The 26,549-nt window shown below is 52.3% G+C and overlaps 1 protein-coding gene across 2 annotated transcripts in view; it reads right to left on the bottom strand.

Annotated features, from left to right (window-relative positions):
• LOC142766937 (uncharacterized) overlaps window positions 1–26,549 on the bottom strand; it is a 94,815-nt gene that overhangs the window by 55,397 nt on the left and 12,869 nt on the right. For both annotated transcript variants that reach the window (XM_075868129.1, XM_075868130.1), the window contains exon 4: window positions 24,582–24,691. In XM_075868129.1, the coding sequence (XP_075724244.1) occupies window positions 24,582–24,691 (110 nt within the window). The remainder of the gene's footprint in view (window positions 1–24,581; window positions 24,692–26,549) is intronic.

Raw genomic sequence — 26,549 nt, 5'->3', positions numbered from 1 at the left:
CTGGAAAAAGAAAGGTTGGCGGTCGAAAGAGCCAAAGCGGAAAAAGAAGCTGAGTTGGAGAGAGAGAGAGGTTGGCAGCTGAGAGAGCCAAGGAAGAAAAAGCACCTGAGTTGGAGAGAGAGACGTTGGCAGCTGAGAGAGCCAAGGAAGAAAAAGCAGCTGAGTTGAGAGAGAGAGAGAGGTTGGCCGCTGAGAGAGCAAAGAAGAAAGAGAGCAGCAATTGAAGTTGGAGCTGGAGAGAGAAAAGTTGGCAGCTGAAAGGGCGAGAGAAGAAAGAGAAGCAAAGGAGTGACAGCTGAAAAAAGAAAGAGAGGCAAAGGAGTGACAGCTGAAAGAAGAAAGAGAAGCGGAGATGGCTGAAAGGTAACGGCAGCGGCAGCACGAGATGGAACTCGAGCGGCTCCGTTTGCAACAGCGAATTGAAACTTCGGTCCAAGCTAGAGTTGAAAGCAGTGAACGGGCGAACCATGGCTTCCGCTTGAACCCAAGCAAGCTGCTCGCAGCGTTTGATGAAAGGAAGGACGATTTTGACGCGTACCTTCACCGATTTGAGACTATTTCAAGGAGCCAGAATTGACCGGAACATCAATGGGCAACAGCTGTGAGTACTTGCTTGAGTGGTGAAGCGCTCAGTGTGTATGGTAGGCTGACGCCGACCGATGCAGCCAAATATGCAAAGGTGAAATCTGCATCACTGAAGCGATTTAGATTTAGGCCGCGTTCACACTGAGCATTCCGGCCGTCGAAATTGCACCGAATCCGGTTCGGCGGTGGCGAGATCCGCCGAAAGGGCCCTCTCCGCGCCCATCGCTCTCGGACCGATTTTTGTGGAGTCTGCCGCCGAATCAGTCACCGCGGACCAATAGGAGCGCTAATCAAGGAATTTTGAAAAATGGCGGCCAAGCCCTACTCACTTGTTATGCCGCAGTGCACGTAACTGAATGTTGAAACCAACGGGAGTTTAACCTACTCTGTGCTTACTTCACCTCCGTATTTCGTGAAAGAGGTGATCGAGCTTGCTGTTCGCGTGACCGAGCTTGTTGCGGTCTTGCAGAGCAAAACAAACCCACCAACGCCGCTGGCGTCGGTGGTTTTTCTGCTCTTCGTGCATTACAAAACAGCCACTTGCCAGCAAAGTAAGCAGTACTGTCTTTTCTTGCTTATTGCGTACGAGAATTGTCGAAGTATACACCACCGGATATCGTAGTAGCGTTTGCGAGCCGCGACAACAACCGGGTGACAGCGCATCCATCCCGCGTTCGCCCCGTACTAGATGGCATATTCGACGGCGCGGGGCGCGTCCAGTGCGAACGACGCTGCGTTTTGGCGGCAGGGGAATTTCGGTCGCTGTAGAAAGCGGATGTTTCAGTTTGAACTAGGCATTACTGTGGATGGATTCCGGGACAGATTTGGAACAGGAAAGCCAGCTGATGGTAAGACGGCTATGCAGTATGCCGCCCGACTTAGCCATTATTTCGACAGATGGATTGAACTTTCAGGAACAGCGCACGAGTACGATGAGCTTAGAGAGCTCCTTATTAGAGAGAAATTTCTTACTAGTTGCCACCCAAGCCTGTCGCTGTACTTGAAAGAGAGGAAGGCCGAGTCACTTGAAGGCATGCTTGAATTGGCTGATCAATTCTTGGAAGCACAAGGTGGAACTAATTTGGCCAAGGTCAAGAAGGAGTGTCCCGAAGATTCGAAAAATTCGGCACCCGAACAAAAGAAGCATGCACCGGAGAGTGTTCCGCGATGTATTCTGTGTAACCGAGTGGGTCATCGCGCGAACAACTGTCGAACGATCTCTACGAGCCCTACGGTATTAAAATGTTTCAAGTGTGGTCAGACTGGGCACAAAGCAGACGCATGTCGTAACGGAGCAAGTCAAACTCACCAGGTATCGAGGGGGCGCTGCGAGCGCTCGATGGTGACGGACGCACTCCACATCGCCTCCGTAGATTTCCTGCTATTTCTGCGGACATCCACCTTGGTACCCCTGAAACTTGGATTTATCGTCACCGCCAAGTTCTCCGCTTCGCCTAGACAACACCTTCGTCCAGGTGGGTCCAGTTTTGACAACTTGAGGGACGTCCTTCACTCCCGGCTACAACGCCGCCTCGCTACGGGCTCTCAGCCCGGCGATGGCGGCCGCTAACGTGGTTACGGGCTATGATCCTACCTCAAGCCAAATGCTGTCCATGGAGATTTCATCCTCCGAAAACACTATGCCATCAGAAGATGAATACCTCGACGACATGGTGAGACTGTGGCAACGCAAGCAAGCGAAATCGAAGCCTGCGTCTCAACAACAACGAGACGCCACAGCGGGCCACCATTCCCCAGCCTTGCAAGGAACGCCGGCGCGCCATCCCTCCGGTGGTGTGCCTACCTCTGCTCCGTCCTCGCAGCCAGCGAAGCAACGCAAGTGGCGTCCGCGTCAAACTCCTCGCCTCTCTCGCGACGACTACATCGTGGTAGTGAAACCTCGCGTTCCCTGCGAGTTACGCACATTTGTCCCGGCCGATCGCGCGGGCGACGCCATCCGCAGCTACCTTGGCGACCGGACTACCACGCAAATTCAAGTGTGGCCAATCTGGGAACAGAACATCTTAGTCTGCAGCACCACCATTTTGCCTATGGCACAGCGACTCCTCGGGGACTTCCAGCTGCAAGTGGGGGACCAGCAGCTACCCGTTCGAGGCCACGCCAAGGCACCAGGGGATACATGCAGGGGCGTCATCAACGTAAACCCTGCTGAAAGCCCGGAAAAGATAAAGTCTGAACTGTATTGGCCTCGAGGTACTATCCTTGCGGTCCGCAAACTCGGAGATTCCGCGGCGGCGGTGGTGACTTTCGAGGGCACGAAGTTACCCCGCTTCCTCTTCTACCACTGCGTGGCGACGTACATCCGCGCCTACAAGAAAACGGTCCCGGTTTGCACCAAGTGCGGTACCATCGGCCATCGACCACCTCAGTGTCCTCACCCCGCTCCAACGCAGTGTGCCAAATGTGGAACCCCCGCACCTGCAGGTCTCAATGCCCACGACTGCCACCCCAAGTGCCTCCTCTGCCACGGCGCCCATGAGACTGGGACCAGTGGCTGCACGGCAAAATATCGAAAATATCGGAAACGCAAGCAGCCCTCAACATCTCCTCGAGGGACCACCTCATGTTCGTCACAGCCAGACAGCGGCATCAACCTGCATCAGTCGGCTCCACCACTCCACGCCGACACTCAGGCATTCCCACCGCTCGAAGCACCAGCGGCGGTACCTCAGGTGAGCAGTTGGGCAGGGAAAGCTGCTTCTAAGCCTCTCTCACCCCCTTCTGTCGATCCTCCTTCTCCCGAACTTGCGGCCCTTCGCCAGCAAGTTGCGGCACTTCAAAAGCAAAATTCTCTTTTAACTAAACAACTCGAACTCTTAAATAAGCGACTTCAACCCCAACAACAGTGTACTGCAAGGCCATCCGGTATTGCCTCCTCTGTCTAGGCGGCTACGCCAGCTACGTCCAAGCTTAGTCCTCGCGCTAAGTCCACTCCCATTAAACCGCCGGTTCAAGCAACCATTTGTACTCCAGCACTCGGAACCGGTGCCACATCTACTCCAGAAGCTCTTGAGGCTCCTGGGGCACCTCAGGTTATCTTGCCCGCTAACCAAACTCTCCCTAGCGAAGAGCGCACCCCGCGCGTAGAGGAACGCCTCACGCGCGTCGAAGCTTCGATTAATCACCTCCTCACCAGCTTCTCGGTCCAACGCATAGTAGTAGAGGTTACCCAGGCTATTCAAGCCTGGGCAATCACCCAGTTTCAACCCAAGGCATCGCGTTCCCGCTCCTGCTCGGTGAGCAGTGAGGGTACAGCTCCACGGCGTCGTCGTAAGGTGGCTACCACCACCCCGCCGTCGGACAATCCGGCCTCCGTGCCCCTCCCTGCCTCTGAGGAATCCGAGCGGGACATGGAGGACCAAATATAAAACCTAAGACAGTCACGATGGCTACCAATCGTACGTCCCGTTCAAATATTGCGTCTAAATTCGAGATCATACAGTGGAACCCTGGAGGCTTCGGGAACAGGCGAAAGCGTTCACATCTTTCCCTTTTCCTCAGCTCACTTGGCTCTCAGCCGGCCGTCTTGGCGCTCCAAGAATCTGGCCCTGCTCCAACCCTTTCTGGATACTGCTCCTATGTAGGCGGCACCACCACATGCCTCCTCGTGCATAAAGCTTACACGGCGGTACAGATTGACCTCGATCTGGATCTTCCTTACGACTACTGCATGATATCAGTGCTGTCTCAGCGGAGGGGCCAACCATCAATACATATCTTAAACGTGTACTGCCCCCCTCGCCTTGCAAGGGCTTCGTTTGCGCATCTCTTCCATCGGGCGCTGCGTATAGCGGCCCGACAACCACTGGTGATTGTCGGGGACTTTAATGCCCCCAGCCCTCACTGGGGTTACCTCTACGAGAAGGCCCGGGGCAGAGAGCTCAAGGAGCTCATTTCCTCGCTGAGCCTGACGCTTCTTACCGATCCGGCACAACCCACACGTTCCGGCAACTCGGTCACGCGAGACACATGCCCCGACCTCTCCCTCACCCGTCACATCCGCGATGCTACATGGGAGAATTTAGGCGAAAACCTAGGCAGCGATCACTTTTTACTGCGCATTTCGTTCACACCGCGGCAGAAAATGCGCCAACACTGGGGCCAAGCCCGTCTCACCGATTGGACTCAGTTCAGAATGCAACCATTCCCCGCCAGCCTCTCCTCGACCGAATATGCAGCGTGGGCATCATACGCTCTCCATATGAAACAAGCGAACACTCGCACCCTTGCAACCTCTAATTTGACTCCTGCAATCGATCCACACCTCCTACATCTTTGGCACGCTCGCCGAGGGCTCATAAGGCGCTGGAAACGCAACAAACTTAATCGGAAACTTCGCGCTCGCATTGAGGCGCTCACTGCAGAGGCGGCCGCATACTCCGCACAACTTTCCGATGCTAACTGGGCAGACACCTCTTCGAAGGCTGCAAACCAGATGAGCTCTAAGAGTGCGTGGCGACTCTTTAGAAGCCTTCTCGATCCCTCCACCACCAGGGGAGAAACGCAACGCCAGCTCCACCGTGTTCTGCATGCCTTTCAGGGCACTACGGATGAACTCGCGCGAGAACTTTGTGACCACTACATCTGCTGCACAAATGATCCCGCAGGCCCAGCATATACGTATTCCGGCGCCCCTAACACCGACCTCGACGCCCCATACACGCTTTCTGATTTACGATTTGCACTCACGAAAATGCGACGGGGCACGGCCCCTGAACGCGACGGAATCACAGTATCGCTCCTGGCAAATCTTCCCGACCAGGCACACCTCTCACTACTCCACCTTATAAATTCGATATGGGACGGCTCTCCGCTTCCAACGGAATGGACCACATCGGTCGTGACATTCATTCCCAAATCGGCAAAGTCCGTTAGTATTGAGGCACTGAGACCCATCTCACTTACGTCTTGCGCAGGCAAACTCATGGAAACCATGGTTCGCGAACGCCTTTCCACCTACTTGGAGGCCAGGAGGACCTTTGCCGACACGATGTTTGGCTTTCGCCCCCATCTGTCGGCGCAGGACGTCCTGCTCCAGCTTGAACACGATATCATAGAGCCGACTACTATGCGCCATAACGATAAAGCCGTGCTCGCTCTCGATCTCCGCGGGGCGTTCGACAACGTCAAACACAGCACTATACTCACTAACCTGTCTACCACAAACTGCGGGCAGAAGACTTTCAACTACATTCGCGCCTTTCTATCACATCGCACCGCCTACATTCGCCTTAATTCTACCGAACACGGCCCGTACTTATTAGGCACGCGGGGTACACCTCAAGGGGCAGTCCTGTCTCCTCTGCTTTTTAACCTGGCGATGATGAACCTCCCCTCTCTTCTAAGCGAGGTCGAGGGAATACAACACGCACTATATGCGGACGATATCACAATCTGGACCAACACCGGCTCCTTAGCGCAAATCGAAGAACGCCTGCAAACGGCTGCCCTTCTGGTGGACACCTACGCAGGTTCATGCGGCCTGGAGTGCTCTCCAGCTAAATCGGCTCTTCTTTCAGTCTCTCCGCTACCGCCGCCTCAAATTTTTCTTCCGTCCGGGCCCGTCCCGTCAGTGCAAAACATTCGGGTTCTTGGCCTTCACCTCACATCGTCCTTGGATCCAAAGGGCACAATAGCAGGCCTCAGACGCACCAGCGAACAGGTGAGCCGCATGATACGGCGAGTTTCTACCAAGCGTGGCGGCCTCCGCGGGTCTCAGTCCCTCCGATTGGCCCACGCGTTTGTGACCAGTCGCGTCCTCTACGCCTTGCCTTACCTTCGCCTGCTTCGTCGACACGAGCACCAGCTGGACGTCCTTCTTCGTTCAGTATACAAACGCGCTCTGGACCTACCTATTGCAACTTCCAACAGCCGATTCGTGGCTCTGGGGGTACACAATACCTTTGCAGAGATGCGCGAAGCTCATCGCGTTAACCAAATCAATCGACTGTCGCAGACGCCTTCAGGGCGCCGTCTTCTACACAGACTTGGCCTTAACCCGATATCTGACCAAGACCCTCTGCAGCCTGTACCAGAGCTCTGGCGTCAAAAGCTATGGGTGGAACCTCTACCCCGTAATATGAACCCCGACCTCCATCCTGGCCGTAGACTAGCACGCGCCGCGGCCCTTCATACGCGACACTCCGATCGTCCTGGTGTTTTCTACGTGGACGTCTCGGGTCCCTCCCCCTCGGGTCACTTCACGGCTGCCGTGATTACAGGGGGCAAACACGTAGATGGCCTCTCCTTTCGAGCAGACACAGTAACGCACGCTGAAGAGGTTGCCATAGCTTTGGCCGCCTCTCACCCTGCCTCACGCACCATCCTGACGGACTCGCGCTCGGCCTGTTCTCAGTACCTTCAGGGTTCCATTGCCCCGCTGGCGGCTAGCCTGCTACAGGCAGCCTCTTGGCGCTTTAACCCTCATCCCATTCGTATAGTCTGGACCCCAGGCCACTCGGGCCTGCCCGGCAACGAGGCGGCAAATGCCGCTGCCCGCGCTTCTCCTGTCCGGGCCGTTGCCCCTCCATGTCCCGAGACGGAATCTGGCAATACCAACCTGACGCGCTTTCGCGAAATTTTGGCTTATTACCGGGCTTCGCGCCGCCTCTACCCGGACCCCGCACGCGGTTTGGAGAAAGCGGACGAACGACTGCTACGCCGCCTGCAGACAAACACCTTTATCAGTCCGGCGGTCGCCAGGCACTTTTTGTCGGAAATCAATGGCACCTGCTCGACCTGTCATGTCCTCGCCGACACATATCACGTCGTAGCATCGTGCCCAGTTAATCCCGTCCCTTTCTCACCCCCTTTTCCTATCCCAACTAGAGAGGCTTGGGAGGAGCACCTGCTCGGCTGCTCTACCTTGGCTGCACAACGCTCCTTGGTGGAGCGCGCACGGGCAGCTTCCAGCTCCACTGGCGTCCCGGAATAGGGTCTTGCCACTCTAGCACGCCGATGGGCCACGTCAGCACTCTCTAGTATACTTTTTCCGAAATAAATGTTTTTTACCACCACCACCACCACCAGGTATCCTGTGTGCTAGCAGCACCGAAATCCGATGATAATGCCATCACCGATGGATTTGTAGAGTGGAAAACTGGGGAGAAACTTCCTTTTGTGGGTGCTGTAATGACAAAACAGCCAACCGGTGTTACGAAGGAAATGTCAACGCTGCCTGGAAAAGTTGCGGGCAAAAAGGTTACGGTGTTAAGAGATACCGGTAGCTCCACTGTTATCGTGCGAAGAAATTTGGTGCGGGAAAGTGAGTTAACAGGCAAAACGAAACCGGTTTGCCTAATTGACAGTACGGTTCGGATGCTTCCCGAAGCAGAGATTGAGGTTGAAACCCCGTACTTCAGCGGGAATGTTACGGCTCTATGCACGACGACCCCCTGTACGACCTCGTCATCGGAAACATCGACGGGGCGCGAGGGCCGAATGATCCAGAACGTTTGGGGGAAGACCCGAAGATGGAGCCCCCGCGGACACAAGGACCGCGAGGTACAGTGGAGAAAACCCCCGTGAAGGATTTCACTCGAGCCCGAGGGGAAGCCCGGGTACAAGAGACAGTGAATGAGGAGATGATCGTGTTGAATGAGTTCACGTGCTGGGCAGCTGGACTTACGTCGGCACGACCTCAACCGACCGACAGTGTAAAGGTGACGGAGTCGGCCAGCCAGGCCCAATGTCGTGACATGAACAAGCGGGTGACAGGATCGGTTGAACGTTATGAACCGTTAACGGTGTCGAAAAGGACAACGATGGCTGAGACGCCGCCTCAGATACCGTCGTTGGTAAGGGCTCGCCGTAATAGAAGGAGGAAAAACAAGAAGAGATCGAGCGAGCACCGGAAGAAAGGGCGCAAGCGCCGCTCAAAGTACACGGGATAGATGTTGAGGTCGAATCGGAATGTGTCTGACAGTGCTGAGTGCAATATGTTAAGTTAATGTGGTTGTTATCCGGTGTCACAACTGTATGTCGAGCGAATCAAAAATGTTTGTTACGGTGATGTGATGTATAGTATTGTACAATTGTTGCAATGAGAGAACTTTGTACATTTGTATTGCTTGAAGTATGTGATGGAGTGATGTATTCATGCACCTGTGTCTATATCCTATGTGTTGTGAGATTGAATTACAATGTACAATTGTATTGAGTGATCTATTGTGAATGTAACGAGTCATGAGCGATGGACTACGTTACAGTCTCTGAGAGTGTAGGGACTGTTCGCGCTCGTTTGTGTGGCTTTGAATATTATGAGATAATATTCTTAAAGTGGGGGGCAGTGTCACAAAACGAGAGCTCAAAAAGGGCGCGCCGCCAAATTCTCGCGACGAAGCGCCGTAGAGATGCCTCGAGGTCAACAAAAAATAGAAGAAAACAAGCATCCAAAGACTCCCCGGGCGCGCGTCCCTCTCCCCTCGGAAGCCTAGGTTCGCCGACGAACCTCCTCGCATCGGCAGCCGAGCAAGCCCTAGAAAGTTCTCGATGGAAAGGGGCGTGGTGATGCAGGGTTGCGTCATCTTTCGCGGACGGCCCTCGTACCGTCTCGCCCTTTCCCCCAGCCTTCGCTGCGCATCGCGCCGACGAACTGATGAGATTTTTTGGAATCTCGCGCGGAAGGTATTTAACCGAGCAGCAGAGATGGGAGATCAGGAGAAGAAGGAAGGTAGCGCCAGTGTGCGTGGGGTCATTCCGCCGCGACTGTCGGTGAAGGTTTTGTCCGTAGTGACAAAACAGGAGAAGAAGAAAGTATGCGCCAGAGTGCGTAGGGTGTTCCGCCTTGTGGGCGAAGCCTTTTGTCTTCCGTGACAAAGGAGGAGAAGAAGAGGATTTCCACCTGAGGGGTGAAGACTCGAGCTACAGGCAAGAGTGTGTGTCTACCACTATCGAGCGAAGACGCGTGGCAACAGCTGCATGTGTGAAGCCGACGTGTTTCCAGCGAAGAAGTTTGGAGTCTGGAGAGCAGCCAATTGAAGACGCGATGGTTCCTGGAAGAGAAACTTCGGAGGCAGCGGAGCGACAACCACACTGGGCTTTGAGTGAGTGATTCTCGGAAGAGTATCAATCAGACTTTTGTTCCAAGAACTTTGCACTGAATAGGTTTTCTAACTCTTTAGTCTTTAAGTGTCGTGGTTGTTCGATGCATGCGACTACATTGTAGTGCGTATTGTTGTCTGGGTCCGTTGTTTCGAGTGTGGTTGATTGTACTGTGTAGTACATTGTTTGATTGGTGACATATTGTACTGAACTGTTGTCGAGTGTGCATACTGGTGTATTGGTTTGATTTGCCATAACTGAGAATATAATTTTGTTTTGTTTTTCAACTCTCGGCTCTGATTTGTTCTTTGGGTCACAGCCGGCGTCCGCTGGCGCGCCAAATAGGACCACTTCTAAATTGTCCACGCTTTCATGGTGCGGTTCGGGGGGCCGATACTTCGGTCCTTGGAATTGGCCTGGCGATCGCCTCCCGAATGAACGGGACCTGTGACAGCAGTCAACTTCCTAAACGCGAGAGGCAGATTTCTGAGCTACATCCGTAGGTGCGCGGAGGCTTCATGCTCCTCCCTGCTGTTTACCTCTCTGATCCAAACTCACTTGCACAGTTGCACGACATTTGCCTGTCAACGCTGTTGTCTTTCGGCAGCGTCTGATGCAGCAAATTTCGGCACCGCTAGGAGGCGCCGACGAGTGAAGCACTGCTCGCATGTGCCTCATGAGTTTTGCTAATTTTATGTAATTTTGCTGTGACTTACCTGGACTGCGCTGTCACACTGTGCTCAGGAAAATCATTGCCGCACGTGGATGACAACCTTTTCTCGCTGAACAGCATCTTTTCATATCTACTTTCGTTCGACTACATGTCCGTTATGACCGCGCGAGCAACGCAGCGGTGGCGAGACGCCTACGCCTGAGACGCGCCAAGCGTAGACGGCGCGGTAGCGTCCGATGGCGAAAACTTCGTTGGCTCTTACGAGAGCGCCTGCGGCGTCTCATGCCCGGTTGAAAGCGACGAAGACGCCGCTTAAATACACAACACGTTCCAAGATAGACCAGAAGGCAGAGCCTGATACGCCAGCTTTGGACCAGGCTGCAATGCAATGCCAGGACAGCGTTGCGGGGGATGTCATCACCTACCAACACAACGAAGAGACCTATGGTACATCTGGAGGCAAGGAACGTGACGATGGAGGAAGCTGGCACGTGGTCCTTACCGTTTGTCAAAAAAAAGCTCTTGCGAAAGCAGGAAAGAAACTCACGACAACAGAGGGAGACTGTGACTTGACTGTGACTGTGACAGAAGGAGACTGTGACTGTGACTGTGATCCGAGTGACTTTCGCAACCTACGTCGCAAAGAAGACCACAGAAGCGGAAGCTACCACCACTCTCCAAAGAAGACTTCAAAATCATCGTAAGGCCACCTCAAGGACTACCTATAACAGAACTAACGGCACCACAAATTGCAGAAGCAGTTGTGAACGTGTGTCAAGGTACAATAAGCGGAAGCCAATTTTTGCTCTGGCTGAAGCCAGGATCCAACATATTCATCATCTCCCCTCCCAACCAAAATGTGGCTGATATCAGCAGAAATATCACAAGCCTCACTCCCAACGGAAGATTGCACTTTGTCAATGCCTATGCAGCAGTGGGAGATGGCACACGAAAAGGAGTCATACATGGCCTGACTCCCAACACAAGCCCAGAAACTCTCCTGGCAAATCTACGCATACGGACACAAGGAGTCGAGATCCTAAGAGCAAGAATGCTTCGAGAGACAAAGACAGCACTGATCACGTTTTTTGGCCCCATAACCCGAAGATTTGTGTACTATATGGGCGTCGAGGTCCCCTGTTTCCCATTCAAGAATACGAAACAATTCTGCCATGCCTGCCAGCAAAGGGGACACAAAACAGACGTTTGCCCGACGCCCACTATCGCCATTTGTCACAACTGTGGTATGAAGGAGCCTCAACCGGACCACACTTGCAACCCTGTATGCTCCGCGTGTGGAGAGGCACACTTGAAGGGAACTAAAAAATGCAAACAGTGCTTCAAGCAGCCAATAAGGCAGCAGTCCCCTAAGGTGCCAAACCAGACGACAGACAAAAAGTCAACTAACGGAGCCTTACCATCGCCACCAAAACCAAAGTGGTATGCATCGGAATACACTGACGATAATGAAGAATGGCCACAGCTTGGAAACCAGGTGGACACAGCTGAAAGGAAAAGGCACAAGGCATGATCACGAGAGAAAAGGAAGAAACGTCACGAACTAGGAGCCCCAAAGTCGCAACCTACCTCCTGCCCTCAATCCCGATCCCCTACTCAACCAGCACGCCTGGAGTGGCCGGGATCTCGACCCAGCAGCAGGTGAGCAGGGCGGCGGGGATGGCGTGAGCAACGGCCCCAATAACATCTCACCCTGACTATCAGAGAATACTTTCCGAAAGCAGATATTTAGAGCAGTCGTTGGGCGAACTCAAATTGGAAGTACCAGCTCTTACGATACAAATACAAAACTCCATGGGCGCATTAGTCAAAACTAATCACGCAGATACAGCCTCCACTCAGCCCTTCACGTTAGAAAGTATTAGAAAAGCGATGAGTCAACTGGTGCAACAGTTGCACATTCTACAAAACTTTCAGCAACAATTGTATGCGGAGCTTCAGAGCCACAAGGCTTATGTGCATGTGCAATTGAATAAACAGCAAAGCTCGCATAAAAGAGCTTGCAATGATCCGGATGCTCCCATGGCGAGTAAAATCAAAAATGGGGCAGCGTCTTACTCTACACATGTCGACAGCCTGATTAACCATGACCAGTAGTACAACTCGCACCACTGAATCCATTGAGATATGGCATTGGAACTGCCGCTCGCTCCAAAAGTGAGCGGCGGCGCTGCAATCATACATGGACGCTGCATTTAAGAAACCTCGCGTGATATTTTCGCAGGAAATAGGCAAGGGCGTAATAAAAATAAGAGATTATTACCCCATTCAGAATTTAAAATTCAGAATTTAAAATACTGTTACGGGGAGAAGGCGTCTGAAAAATGCCTTTACTTTTGGTAAACAGGCAGGCATACAACATGGAGCCCGGTCTGCACGAGCTCACGCTAAACATCGTCCTCTTTTCTAGAATGTTCATTTGTGGCGCCCCGTAGCATCACCCCCGGCGGCGAAGGCACCGTCTCGGTGCTTGGTTGGTCTGAGTAAAATCGTTTCAGCCGAGTGACGTGAACAACGTCAGAACACGATCGCGCGCTGGTGACATTAAGAGGTTCAATTTCATATGTCACGTCGGTGACTTGGCGCACCACACGGTACGGACCCTAGTACGGTGAAGTCAGCTTTTCGCACAGGCCAACTCGCCGCGACGGCTTCCAGAAAAGGACTGTGTCACCTTGACCGAAGTGGACATCACGATGGCACGCGTTGTAGACCTGTCGTTGTCGTTCCTGCGAATCGCTCAGACGCCGGCGAGCAATCTCACGTGCCTCTAGAGCTCTAGAAATCACATCGCGGGCATATTTTGACGTGTGGCCAACGGCAGGAAGGAGCGTGTCGAAAGGCAACGTAGGTTCTCGTCCGTACAGGAGGAAAAATGGCGAGAAACCTGCAGTGTCATGCCGAGACGTATTATAGGCAAATGTTACAAAGGGAAGGGTGGAGTCCCAGTCATGATGGTCGGAAGAAACGTGCATGGCGAGCATGTCTGTGATGGTTCTATTTAGCCGCTGCTTGAGCCCGTTGGTTTGAGGATGATACGCCGTTGTGAACTTGTGGTTTGTAGCGCAAGAGTGCAATATGTCTTGGATAACTTGTGATAAAAAGTAGCGACCCCGATCGGTAAGCAGTTGCCGAGGAGCGCCGTGGTGTAATATGACGTCTTTTAGAAGAAAGTCAGCGACGTCGGTCGCACAACTGGTGGGAAGGGCCCATGCGATGGCATACCGAGTGGTGTAATCCGTGGCGACTGCTATCCACTTGTTTCCGCTGGCCGATAAAGGAAACGGTCCTAGTAAGCCAACACCTACCCTATAAAATGGTTCGGATGGGATCTGAATGGGTTGAAGGCGTCGCGCTTTAAGGGTTGCTGGTTTTTTGCGGTGTTGACAAGATTTGCATGAGGCGACGTAACGGCAGACGGATCGGTAAATACCGGGCCAAAGAAGCGACGTCGAACGCGGTCATAAGTTCTTGAAACTCCCAGGTGACCAGCTGTCGGTATATCATGCAACTGTGCTAGGACAGTCTGACGCATATGCTGTGGTATGACCAACAGCAGCTCAGGTCCGTAAGGATGCATGCTGTTGCAATATAAGACGCCATCTCGGAGCAGGAACATACGGAGAGACGGAGGAGTTGTGGGACCACTAAGCCGAAGGATTATATCTCTGAGGTGAGGATCACGCGGTTGCTGAACGCAAGTAGACTCATCGCTCTCAGAAAGGTCTGCTGGGTCTACTGGATGACGCGACAAGCAATCGGCATCCTCATGGTGGCGACCTGATTTGTAGACAACCGTGTAGGAATATTTCTGTAGCCGTAGAGCCCACCGGCCGACACGTCCACTAGGATCTTTTAAAGACCACAACCAGCATAAGGCGTGGTGGTCAGTGACAACCGTGAACGGGCGCCCAAACAAATACGGCCGAAATTTAGCCACTGCCCAGACGAGTGCGAGGCATTCGCGTTCTGGGATGGAGTAATTTCGCTCTGCTGGCGATAAAAGACGGCTAGCGTATGCAATAACGCGCTCGCAGCCATGCTGTCGTTGTGCCAAAACGCCTCCGATTCCGTGGCCGCTGGCGTCGGTACGCACTTCCGTTGGAGCGCATATATCAAAGTGGCCGAGAATCGGTGGCGTCGTGAGTCTACTCGTCAGTTCAACGAATGCTCTGGTTTGTTCAGGTCCCCACACAAAAGTCACATTTTTTTAGTAGTTCCGTGAGCGGTAGTGCGACGTTAGCAAAATTCCGCACAAATCTACGAAAGTAAGAACAAAGGCCCACAAAGCTTCGAACATCGTTCGCAGAGGTCGGCACAGGGAAATCTTTGACGGCACGGATTTTCTCAGGATCGGGACGAACACCAGAAGAATCGATAAGAAGTCCAAGGACAGTGAGCTGCCGGCGGCCGAAGTGACATTTCGACGAGTTTAGTTGGAGCCCTGCTTTGCGGAAAACCGAAAGAATTGTTGAGAGACGCTCGAGGTGAGTTTCGAAAGTTGGCGAAAAAACAATGACGTCATCAAGGTAGCATAAGCAGATTGACCACTTGAAACCGTGAAGAATGCGTCCATCATTCGTTCGAATGTAGCCGGGGCATTGCATAACCCGAACAGCATTACTTTGAACTGATAGAGCCCGTCGGGAGTTATAAATGCCGTCTTTTCACGGTCCAGATCATCAACTGATATCTGCCAGTACCCGGAACGAAGGTCGATGGAAGAGAAATGATTTGCTCCACTAAGGCAGTCAAGAGCGTCGTCTATCCGCGGCAGAGGATACACGTCTTTTTTTGTAACCTTGTTAAGATTTCTGTAGTCGACACAGAAGCGCCAGCTGTTATCCTTCTTTCTCACAAGCACAACGGGCGAAGCCCAAGGACTTGAAGAAGGCTCAATGATGTCTCGGGCAAGCATCTTGTCGACTTCTTGCTGGATCACGTGGAGCTCGGTGGAGTAAACTCGATAGGGGCGCCGGTGTACTGGATTTGCATCACCGGTGTTGATCCGATGCTTCACGACGGTCGTTTGACCTAGGGGTCGGTCGCAGAGATCAAAGACATCTTGATGCGATGAAAGAAGGCCACGAAGCGCCGACACATGCTCGGCCGGGAGATCAGAGGCAATCATTCCAGTTATGCAGGCTAGTGTACTGCGCGGCTTAATACTTGCAGATGACGGTGTATCCTCTGTTAAGGCCGATATCTGGTAGTCGCCGGCCGGGGCAAGGATTGCAAGGGATATTCCTCGTGGCAGCACTTCAGAGCAAAGTCCAAAGTTCACAACTGGGAGACATGCCACGTTGTTCTTCATTGTGATGATGGTGTGGGGGAACGCAACATTGAGCGAACAGAGTACTGTAGGATTAGGTGAAATGACATCATCGCCGTCAGCCACCGGTGGATCAGAAGAGACGTCGATATACGTCACAGCTCGACAAGATAGGCGAACTAAGTCGGCGGAGCATAGCTTTGGCGGCGCAGGATCAGGAGGGTCAACGGCGTGTGGTAGGACTAGCTGAACAACACCAGCAGAACAGTCATTTAGGGCGGAATGTTCCGACAGAAAATCGAGTCCCAATATGATGTCATGTGGGCAGTGGTCCAGTAACTAAAACAGAACAGTGGTATGATGTCCAGCAACAGTGACACGGGCGGCACACATCCCGGTGACTGCTGGTGTTGCACCATCAGCTACTCGGACAAGAGTGATCGGAGCAGGAGTGAGCACTTTCTTGAGTCGAGCACAAAGGCTGGAGTTCATGCCTGATATGTGAGCGTCGTTGTAATTGAATGCTGCCACAGAAGTACCGTCAACACTTACTTTAATCAAGTTGTTGTGTCCGGGTATCGTGTGTAGAGGAATTTTGGGTCGGGTCGTCGAAGCAGGCTCACCTCGAGGAGCTGCGCCAGTCAGTTTTCCGAGGACTGGTGGTAGGAGGGCGAGGGGGAGCGACGTCGGTTAGTTGAGCGGGACACGCGTCCAGAGGGCGACGGGGAGCGGCTTGGTTGGGCGGGCCTGGATGGCGAAGCATCATCTTGTGCCATGTAGATCGGCATCCGAGAGCCAGCAGGTGGGCGTCGGGTGTTGGCATTGTAGCGCCATCATCACCATCATCATTTCTGGATCGCCGCGCCGCGCCTCTCGCGCAGCTCATGCTAGCTCGAGCTGCGCGAGGATTAGAACGAGCTCATGCACCTGGCGCGTCGGACGTGGACAGCCACCGCGGCTCCTCTTCAGGCGTGAAATAAAGTGGCGAGATTAGCACGGCCCCGTCGGCCGCCTTCGACGCCGTCTCACGTCTCTCTTCTTTCGTCGCTACATTGGTGACCCGGAGAACACGCCCTTCGCCGAACGGCCCGCTGCCATGTTCCCGCAACTCTGCCCGCCAGTGCCGCCGTTCCAATCGACCTACCCCAAGGTATGGTTTATGCAGCTCGACGCCGTTCTTGCGGTGAATGGCATCACGGACCAGCTGCTGATGCATGCCATTCTTCTCGACGCCCTTTCGGTAGAGTTGCGCCATCTCGCTGCCACTTCAAGCACCAGCCCGCAGCCTTACGATGCCCTCTGCACTGCGGTGCTCGCCCGCAGCGGCAACACATACCATCCGCTTCCGTTTACCCGCACCAGGCAGGTTTCCCCGGCGTCGCAGAGCAAGGTACGAACCGGTCCGCAGCCCTCCATTGACCGCTACCTTGGTACCCCGGCTTCGACTACTTCTACACCTGATCCGGTCGCAGAAACATCCACTCCTGCACCTGATCACGACCGCGAGGTAGAAGACTTCCCCACTGCGACTGACCTTCCCTCCGAGAGGTACATTCCCTCAGAGCCCCAGTGCAGAGCTTCATCACACGTACCTGCTACCTGCACGTTTTCCACGAAAGCGACGGCACGCGACACCGTGGCCCTCGCCGTTTCCGCGACCACCAACTCAGACGTCTCGGCCTCCTCCTCGCCGCAGCTGCTGGTCAGCTCCACGACGGTGCCCCCTGCCGCTCCGCCACCTGCCACTGGTGCCAGCAATGGCCTGCCGGGTGCCTCGCCACATTCCACTCGCACCTCCCCGGCCAGCAGCCGACCACACTCGGCGTCCCCGCTCCCCGCCCCTGTCTCTGTTTCGTGGTCTACGACGGGCCCCAGCGCCGTGCCTTCGCGGAGCCAGAGCCTGCCCTCATCGTCGGCGTCGACACCGGCAACCACCAAAGCAACTGCCACCGGCGCCCCTCTGCCCGTGGCGCCGCAGCAGGCACCTGCGTCGAGACCCGGCGTCGCACAGGTGGTTTCGGCCAGCCCCAGTCCTCGCACCTCTGGTGCCCCCCGGCTCATCCAGCCGAAACAGCCACAGATCCTGCCAAAGCTGTCGAGCGGCAGCGCGAACATGACCACGCCTTCGGCAGCGGCGACCACCCGGTCCCAGTCTCCCTGGGCGGCCCAGCACAAGGCCACAACGCGGCCCGCGCCTGTACCGGCGCCGCAGCCTGCGACCACGGTGCAGCGCGGAGCCGCGATGGGGCTCAACACGGGGAGTCCGCTGCTCATCGGGAACCCCGCGGCAGCGCAGCCGGGCATGTTTCCGGCTGGACCTGCGCAGGGCACTTTCCTGCTGAACCAGTACATTCCGGGCCTGGGCCACAGCCCGATTCTGATACAAGGCGCATCGGGGCAGACTCAGAGCTCTCTGGGACAGATACAGGGAGTCCAGCTGGCCCTGCGGCCACCCCATGCCACGGGCCTGACCCTGGGACCTCAGACGGGGCCCAGGCCCCATGGGGGACATCCAGGACCGCCTGGCACCCCGACGCTTGTCATCCCACAGAACCTGGGGCCAAGGCCCAACATCTTTCTGGCACCGCCACGCGTGATGTCGCCCCCCTCGTTTGCCATAGTCCCGGGACAGCCACTGACGCTGAAACAGCTGCAGGCCATGCTGCCCACGCAGACCATGCTGGCCCAGCCCACACTGGGTGCGTTCCAGACAGACCAGCACCAATCCCTGGTGCAGATACCGACGTTCACCCAGCCGCAGATACTGGCGCATGACCACCACCACCACCACCGTCATGGGGCCCTGTCGGGACCTCTAATCTCGACAGGTGGCAGTATAGTGTCCTCTGCACCCAGCGCCAACATTGTCACCCACCATCCTGTCATGACCTCGCGACACACGGTCCACTCTCGGCCTGTCCGACCAGGTCACCGTGAGACCCGCTTGTCGGCTACCACAGTGACCCGGCACTTCCTCCTTCGTCCCTTGCGCTTCTCCCAGTGTCGCCCGCCAGAGACCCGCTGCTTACCGATGGCCAATCAACGTTGACAACCTGGACTTTCCAAATGAACACTTTATGGATTGTCGTTCATGTATATAGCATTTGTCGCTCTCTTTTTTTTTCATATGCCTTCAAATCGCGCAAAGCGCTAGGGGGGGAGCCCTGTAGCGCCATCATCCCCATCATCATTTCTGGATCGCCGCGCCGCGCCTCTCGCGCAGCTCATGCTAGCTCGAGCTGCGCGAGGATTAGAACGAGCTCACGCACCTGGCGCGTCGGACGTGGACAGCCACCACGGCTCCTCTTCAGGCGTGCAATAAAGTGGCGAGATCAGCACGGCCCCGTCGGCCGCCTTCGACGCCGTCTCACGTCTCTCTTCTTTCGTCGCTACAGCATAATGCGACCGTGGCTGCCAACCCTAGGAAGTGCGGCAATGACGTGAAATATGGCCCACTCGTCCACAGTTGAAGCAGATCGGCCTGTCATCGGAAATTCGCCATTCTGCTGGGTTCCGGTAACGTGGGCGGTTGTTCGGTCCACGGGACATATTTGGTGTACTGGGCAGTCGGTTTCAGGTCGGTTAACGGGGCATAGCATCTGAAGTCCGGCGTTGGCCAGTTCCTGGCGTACGACACTCTTGATTAAAGAAATCGTGGCGCGTGAGTCGTCAGGCGCCTGGACTTGTTCACACAGGGGAGATGCTGCCTTGATTTCGTGGCACACGATGCGCACGATATTGTCGGAAGCAGCAGGGGCTGGTGCCATATGGGCGTCCTCGCAAATTGATGTTGCAGCCGTGTTGGGAAGACGCGAAAAGTGTGGAGTGATACGGCGACTTTTCGCGTCTTCGAAGCGTCGGCATTCATTGATAACGTCGTCTACGGTCGATGAGTTTCGAAATACGAGGAGATTGAAGGCGTAATCGGCGATTCCTTTGAGGATGTGCGCGACCTTTTCAGATTCCGGCATCTTGTCATCAACTTTCCGGCAGAGGGCGAGCACATGTCTGTATGTGACGTACGACTCGGTGCCGGACTGGAGTCGGGACACTAGTTCTTTCTGCGCAGCACGACGACGCCCGATGGGCTTGCCGAAGAGATCGATGAGTTTCTGCTTACAGATGTCCCAACTTGTGATATCTTCCTCGTGGTCGGAAAACCAAACTTTAGCTGTACCATCAAGGTAGAAAATAATATTGGCCAACATGAGCGTTGGATCCCAGTTGTAAAGAGCGCTCACCCTTTCGTACAGCTGAAGCCATTGCTCCACGTCAGTACTGTCCCTGCCCGAAAATGTGCCTGGGTCACGCGGTTGAGTCAGGACGACGGTGCGGTTAGTAGCAGCTGGATGCGGTGCTGTTGGTTCCTGCGTAGTTGGACGAAGCACGGTTGGGGTAGTCTCCGAAGAATCCTCGTGTTCGTCTTGATCAGGCATCGCACAGGCAGCCAAGGAACGTCCGCTGCGTAGAATCGTCGTGGTGTTGACTGTGGGAAGACCCGCACTCTCCACCAAAATGTTACGGGGAGAAGGCGTCTGAAAAATGCCTTTACTTTTGGTAAACAGGCAGGCATACAATATGGAGCCCAGTCTGCACGAGCTCGTGCTAAAACATCGTCCTCTTTTCTAGAATGTTCATTCGTGGCGCCCCGTAGCAATACTCTAGGATCACCACATTGCTGCATAAAACTGTTGCAAGTAGTGTATACCATCAATCTGAGTGCCCAACCGAGCACCAACTGAATTAGCTCCATATCACCAAACAGGGTAAAGCCAAAACGTTTATTCTTAATATTTACAGCCCTTCAAGAAAGCGTCACGTCAACTTTCTCGAGATGCTCGAGTGGGCTTTTGGTTATATGGGAAATAAAGACAGGTTAGACTTCGCAGGCGACTTCAATTCGCCCCATACTTGTTTAGGATACTGGAAAAACATCAGGAAAGGTGCAAATTTATTGCAGGCAGTAGAGAGATACGAGCACCAACTAGAGACCACGCCCCAGGCGGCCATTAGACTACGCAATAGTGTTTCCATGGACACATAACCAGATCTAACATTGACGTATAATAGTAAAAGCGGATTGTGGAAAAATCTTGGTGAGAATATGGGGAGTGATTACTTCATAATCAGTTTTTCTACTTCCACTCCGAAGCTCAAAAGGTCGCATGGAATTACTAAAATAACCAATGGCGAGGGCTACAGGCAGTATCCGGTGACACAGCAGCTGCAAGAAACGCTAGACAAATGTGTGAACGATACGAGGAAGGCGTACAGCTTACATGCCAAGCACTTCATTATAAATGAAAAAACTCCAGCAGTGCACCCCCACTTTCTGCACTTGTGGGAAGGTCGGCGCAGCATCATCAAAAGGTGGAAAATGCAGAAATATAAAGAAAGCTGAAAGCCAGAATTGCAGAATTGTCCATAAAAGCTAATGAATATGCCCAAAAGCTTCAGGCTAGTAATTTGGTTACCTTCTATGATTCCCTGAGGGGAACGCTCTGTAAAGCTAAAACGTGGGAAATATTGAAAAGTATGCTCGACTTCATGACCAGGAAACCTACTACAACTGGAACATTGCGAACTTCAGCGGGGGAATTCAAACAGAATGATGACGCTTTCCTGCAAATCGTTCGGGAGAAATACATTGGCAATGGTGAGGAAACTATACAGGATCTAGAATATAAGGGTTTAGAAATTCAGGACATAGATTCCCCGATAAGTGAGCAAGAGGTCTGTGCGGCTGCAATGTCGCGTAAAAGGCATTCGGCTCTGGAAGAGGGTGGAATAACTAATGGTATGTTGAGATATATGAGCGATAAGCAAGTTGGAAAAATTACCAAATACTGTAACGAAAAAGTCTGGGCAGGGGGAGAAATCCCTAGCCAATTGAAGGAGGCCCAATATGTCTTATTCCAAAACTTGGAAAGGATGAAACGCTCCACAACCTTCGGCCAATATTGTTGACATCATGCCTAGGCAAGCTTTTTGAGACGGTTTAGCACACCAGGCTTTCTGAATATATAGAAAGAGTGAATTATCTGTCTCACAACATGCATAGATTCAGACAGCATTTGTCTGGGCAGGATATATTCCTGCGAATAAAAGATGAAGTGATTTAGAATGTAACCACTGGAGAAGAAAACGTAGTCGCAGAGCTGGATTTGAGGCAGACATTCGATACAATCTCTCAGACTTATACTGGAATAACGTCAATCATTGAATTGTAGTGCTCGAACATTTTGCTACATCAAGTCATTTCTATCCAACTGCACAGCAACCATTGGCATGGAGAACATACACTCCAGAAATTTCCAATGCCAAATAGAGGCACCCCTAAAACCGCAGTACTTTCTCTACTCCTCTTTAATAATGCAATGAATTGACCAGCAAAGCAGCTGGATCGCATACCTGACCTCCAATTCGCGCTCTACGCCGATGATATCACTCTGTGGGTCAACAAAGGCTCACTGGGAAAGAAGGAGCAAATTTTAGAAGAAGCGATCGACACCGTCCAGGCGTTTGCTGAAGGTAATGGCATGACCTGTGCACCAGATAAATCAAAATTTATCCGCGTTCATGGCAGAAAATATAGAAACAAATCAGCCATACAACTAAGCATTGGAGATCAAACGCTGCCGGAGAGAGACGATGAGAATATTAGGTTTATGGCTGCAAAACAACAAAAGAGCAAGCTATACAATCAAAATGCTGAAATGTACACTGAAAAACATCGCTCGAATGATTCACAGAATAACAACAAAGGGCAAAGGGCTAAACGAAGGAGAAACTCTACGCTTGGTACAAGCCTTCATTCTTAGTAGAGTCAAATATGGACTACCATATCAGGAGCGCACACCAACGGAAAATAAAGCGATAGACTTGATAATACGGGGAGCATGCAGAGCTGCCTTAGGTACACCACTTAATTCACCCAATGACAAAGTAAAAGCGCTTGGTGTGTACAACACTTTCGAAGAGCTTGCGGCAACAACACTGCTCTCGCAGAAGGAACGACTATGCCTTACAAAGGTAGGCAGAAACCCTCACTCGCTTGGGATACCCTACTAGACCACAATACTGCCGGGAGAAGATTACTACCATGGTTAGGAAAATAGGCCAACACATAACCGTCTGCCCAATTCCGTGAAACATGAGTAACTTGTACCATGGGGCGAGAAGAAAAGCTAGAGCTCGCCAGCTTTAAAGACGGTTTAGCGGAAGTAGTATACACTGCTGCCGCTAAATCAAAGGAGAGCTGCGTTATAGTAGTAGTTCAACCAGTGCCGCATACCACTAAAACTGTCGCAGCGTCAGTTGAAACAACCTGTACAGTGACGGCGGAGGCGGTGGCGATTGCGCTAGCTATTCGAAATGAAGAGGGAGAGAACGCCTCTGCATTAGTCTTGTCTGATTCCCAGGAAGCCTGCAGAATGTTTCTACGTGGTGCACTACCGAATGTCGCCTTGAAAATATTAGGTGACAGGTTGATTGAGGACCATGCTATAATTTGGTGCCCAGGCCATGAGGGTATCTCAGGTAATTCGCCGGCGCACAGTTTCGCTCGTGATTTGAACAACCCAGTGAGGAACGACACCGATAATCAGTACGAACCATGCATTGCCCGCGATATACTCGAGCATCAACGGATGACAAGACAGCGTTATGCCCCACCGCACAAATCGCTTAAAGTTGACGAAGCTCGCCAGCTAAGACAAATTAAGGTTAACACCTATCAACATTTGGAAAGGTGGCATCACATAAAGCTCCATGTATATGTAAACCAATGTCAGTGGTGCGAGTCACGACCGACGTTGCAACATGTCACATGGGACTGCCGGAACAGACCTATGGAGGTTCAGTCACCTCTGATACTCACGCTACTGGGGGAGCCTTGGGAAGCCGCCCTCGCATGACCTGACCTGAAGACCCAAAGGGGCCTTCTGGATCAAGCCGGTCGAGCTGCAGCGGCCATGGTGTCCTGGATATGGGAAACCACCCTTGACATTCTCCCCTCCCTTTTTTTCTTTTTTTTTCATAAATGTTGTATTATCATCAGCAGCAATTCTCACTGTCGATATCTCGGCACTCCTATAAATAGACAGTGCAGAAACACTGTTGCTGCGGGTGGAACGCATGTGCTTTCAGAACGTGACAAACAAAGCTTGTAACTGTATTGTCCCCGAACCAAATCACTCCAGACCTTCCAGATTAGGTCCCGACATCTGAAATTTTGTGAAAGCGAAATTGGAAAAGCCACGCTCCACTGTGCACAGCACGCCCGACGCACATCAGTCAATAGGGCACCGTGGTGCAAGCGTCTCTTTGAACGCTGTCATCGAGGCGTGGGGCCGTAATGCTGAGACTGCCTGAGCATCTTTTGTCGCTGCTCGTTAGTACTTCTCTGTCGCAGTCATTATCTTCTCGGCTCGTGGGTGGCGGCACCACCTCGACAAACAATAAACGCAGGTACAGAAAAAAGGAGTACCCTTCCCGAATACAGCGTGTCTTTCCATACGTGCCAACAGCGCAGTAATAAAGAAAAAAGTGCCAGTGGTGTTGTTGGTTATGCGATCTGCATCTATTGCCTGCGGACTGAGAGGTCAGGGGTGCGACTCCCGGGTCCCCTCAAATAGCAAAATCTTTTGTTGTGATTTATTACTTTGCATTTCGTTCATACAACTTTTAACAAACATCATATTCATGACAGAAATACGCGAGTTAAACCTTGCTGCACCCCGGCATAAATAATTGTCACAATAATAAAAATAGTGGGTCAATAGCAGACCTCCTGGACAGCCCTTGGGGAGGCAGTGTACACATGATAGTATTCTGAGAATACGCATACTTTTATGCACATGATATCAATTTTATATTGACAGCATCAGTTTGAATAAAGCGCTCATCAGCATATGTTGAAAGCGTGAATTTATGATTAGGGTTGGCTACATGAATTCAATAAGTACTTACTGAAGGGTAATTATCAGCGCGTTTTGTGTTTCTTGAGCGGTGATGTATATTCCAATAACAGTAAATATATCATTGCGTCCCAGCTCTTTCGAAACGAACGATTTCACTGCCTGAAAATGAAATGGAAGCAACATCGGTTAATGACTGAGCGACTTTTGATGTAGAGATCGTTCAGTTACATTCAGTCGGCTTGCACATGGACGTTACATTCCTCGCTCTGAACAAAGTTCACGGGAAATAAAACACGGTAACAGAAGCAGCTGTGCCAGCAAGAATCAAGCTCGCGTAGTATCTATCGAAACTTTTCGCACAATTTTCCACTCTGCAGAAACAACTGATACATAGTATCCTGGAGTTGAAGTGTACGACACTTAAACTCCAGGATGCTCTACGAAACTCCAGGAGCGAACTCTACGTGTGAAAGAAGCTTTAACGAAAGCCTAACGGTCAACTCATACTACCTCAAAATATTTGTCTTCTCTTCCTATCTTGACCATTCCTCTGTATCAAAACCCAGTTTCATCAAATTTTATCGTTGCGTATCAAGCCTCTTGCCTACTTTGCAGCAGCATAGTCACATGACCAAGCGCAATCACTACGGCGGTCTAATGAAAACGCGGATGTTGCTGGTTCGTCACACTCACGCTGAGAGGCACTTGTTGCAGCGCGATGGGCGGTCGCCCGTAGATACTTATGAATTTTAGTCTCGTGTACCACTCATAATGTGGGTATACTGCGCGCAAGAAAGCAAACGACCATCGGACGGCGACAAGTAGACACTATAAATTGATTGTTTAATCTTCAGAGACTACATGAACATAAACAAAACCAGAATGTGATAGGGCAAACTGCGGATAACTCAATAACAAACTTCCTTTACGTCTACACAATCCGACTGGCAATTGGGTAAACAAATTGAAAATCCGCGACTTTCGCGAAGATTGGAAGCTCTTCATCTTGACGAGCAATCGACGTTTCGCTTACACCGGCATCTAATTTCTAGGCCAAGTTTAGCGGCTTCAATAAATAGACGGGTACGATCGTCTTTGTGGGTATGCATAACTACAATGTTCTGAAACTGCGCGTCACAACCAGGCTTGGTGAGATACTGTGCCACGAACCCTTCCCTGCCATTGCGAACGTCACGTGCGTGTTCACGCAGGTACTCATTAAAGGGGCAATGGCATGGTCACCCGAAAACTGACGGTTTTCGGCGACAAACAAACGCAGAAGGTCAAATACGCTTGTACTCGCTATGAAACTTGACTGTCAGCTGTAAACTTCGCCCACCCGCCGCTGCCGGCCACTTTGCCTTGGCGTGCATGACATGACAAGCCATAAGGAGCAGTGCCGTCGTCTGCTACTAAACAGCACCTTCCGAAAGCTGTCAGTGGCAATGTATTGGGAGTGTTGCTTGCCGTGTAGCCCACACATGTCAATTCGCTGAAAGTATTCCAACGTGTTACCGGTATTATGTAGTCAGCCCCATAATCACCTCACAATTTGAGAAGTGCTTCATCAATCAGCAGAAGTGGCAACGATGTCGAGTACGCTGTGCATTTAGACTTCGACCCCATGTCTACATGCTCAAGCGACGAAGAAAGCGTCAATGACAGGGCAAACCAAGCTGCTAACGACCTCAGCGTTGTAGCAGACGTTCAAGACAGCCTTCCGCAAGGATAAGTAGCTTTATTTCAAGCGCGACAGGTTGACAATAGAGGTTGTGATAGAAGGGTTGGTCTACACTGCATTAGCAAGCTGTTACTATGCGCGGTGGAATTGGTCAAGCATGAATATTTTTCGTTTGCTAGAATACGTGCATGCACGACTTTAACATTGCACATACGTAATCGTGACAATGCTGCACGTTGGTACCATTGTTCTTCCATCGGTTGTTGCGTGCGACATATGTAAACATTAGCCAAAGCAAACGGATGGCAATGCGGCGCTTGCGTTACTCACTATATA

The sequence above is a fragment of the Rhipicephalus microplus genome, chromosome 7 (assembly GCF_043290135.1).
Source record: "Rhipicephalus microplus isolate Deutch F79 chromosome 7, USDA_Rmic, whole genome shotgun sequence".
NCBI lineage: Eukaryota > Metazoa > Arthropoda > Arachnida > Ixodida > Ixodidae > Rhipicephalus > Rhipicephalus microplus.
This window is presented reverse-complemented; position numbering and strand designations above follow the sequence as displayed.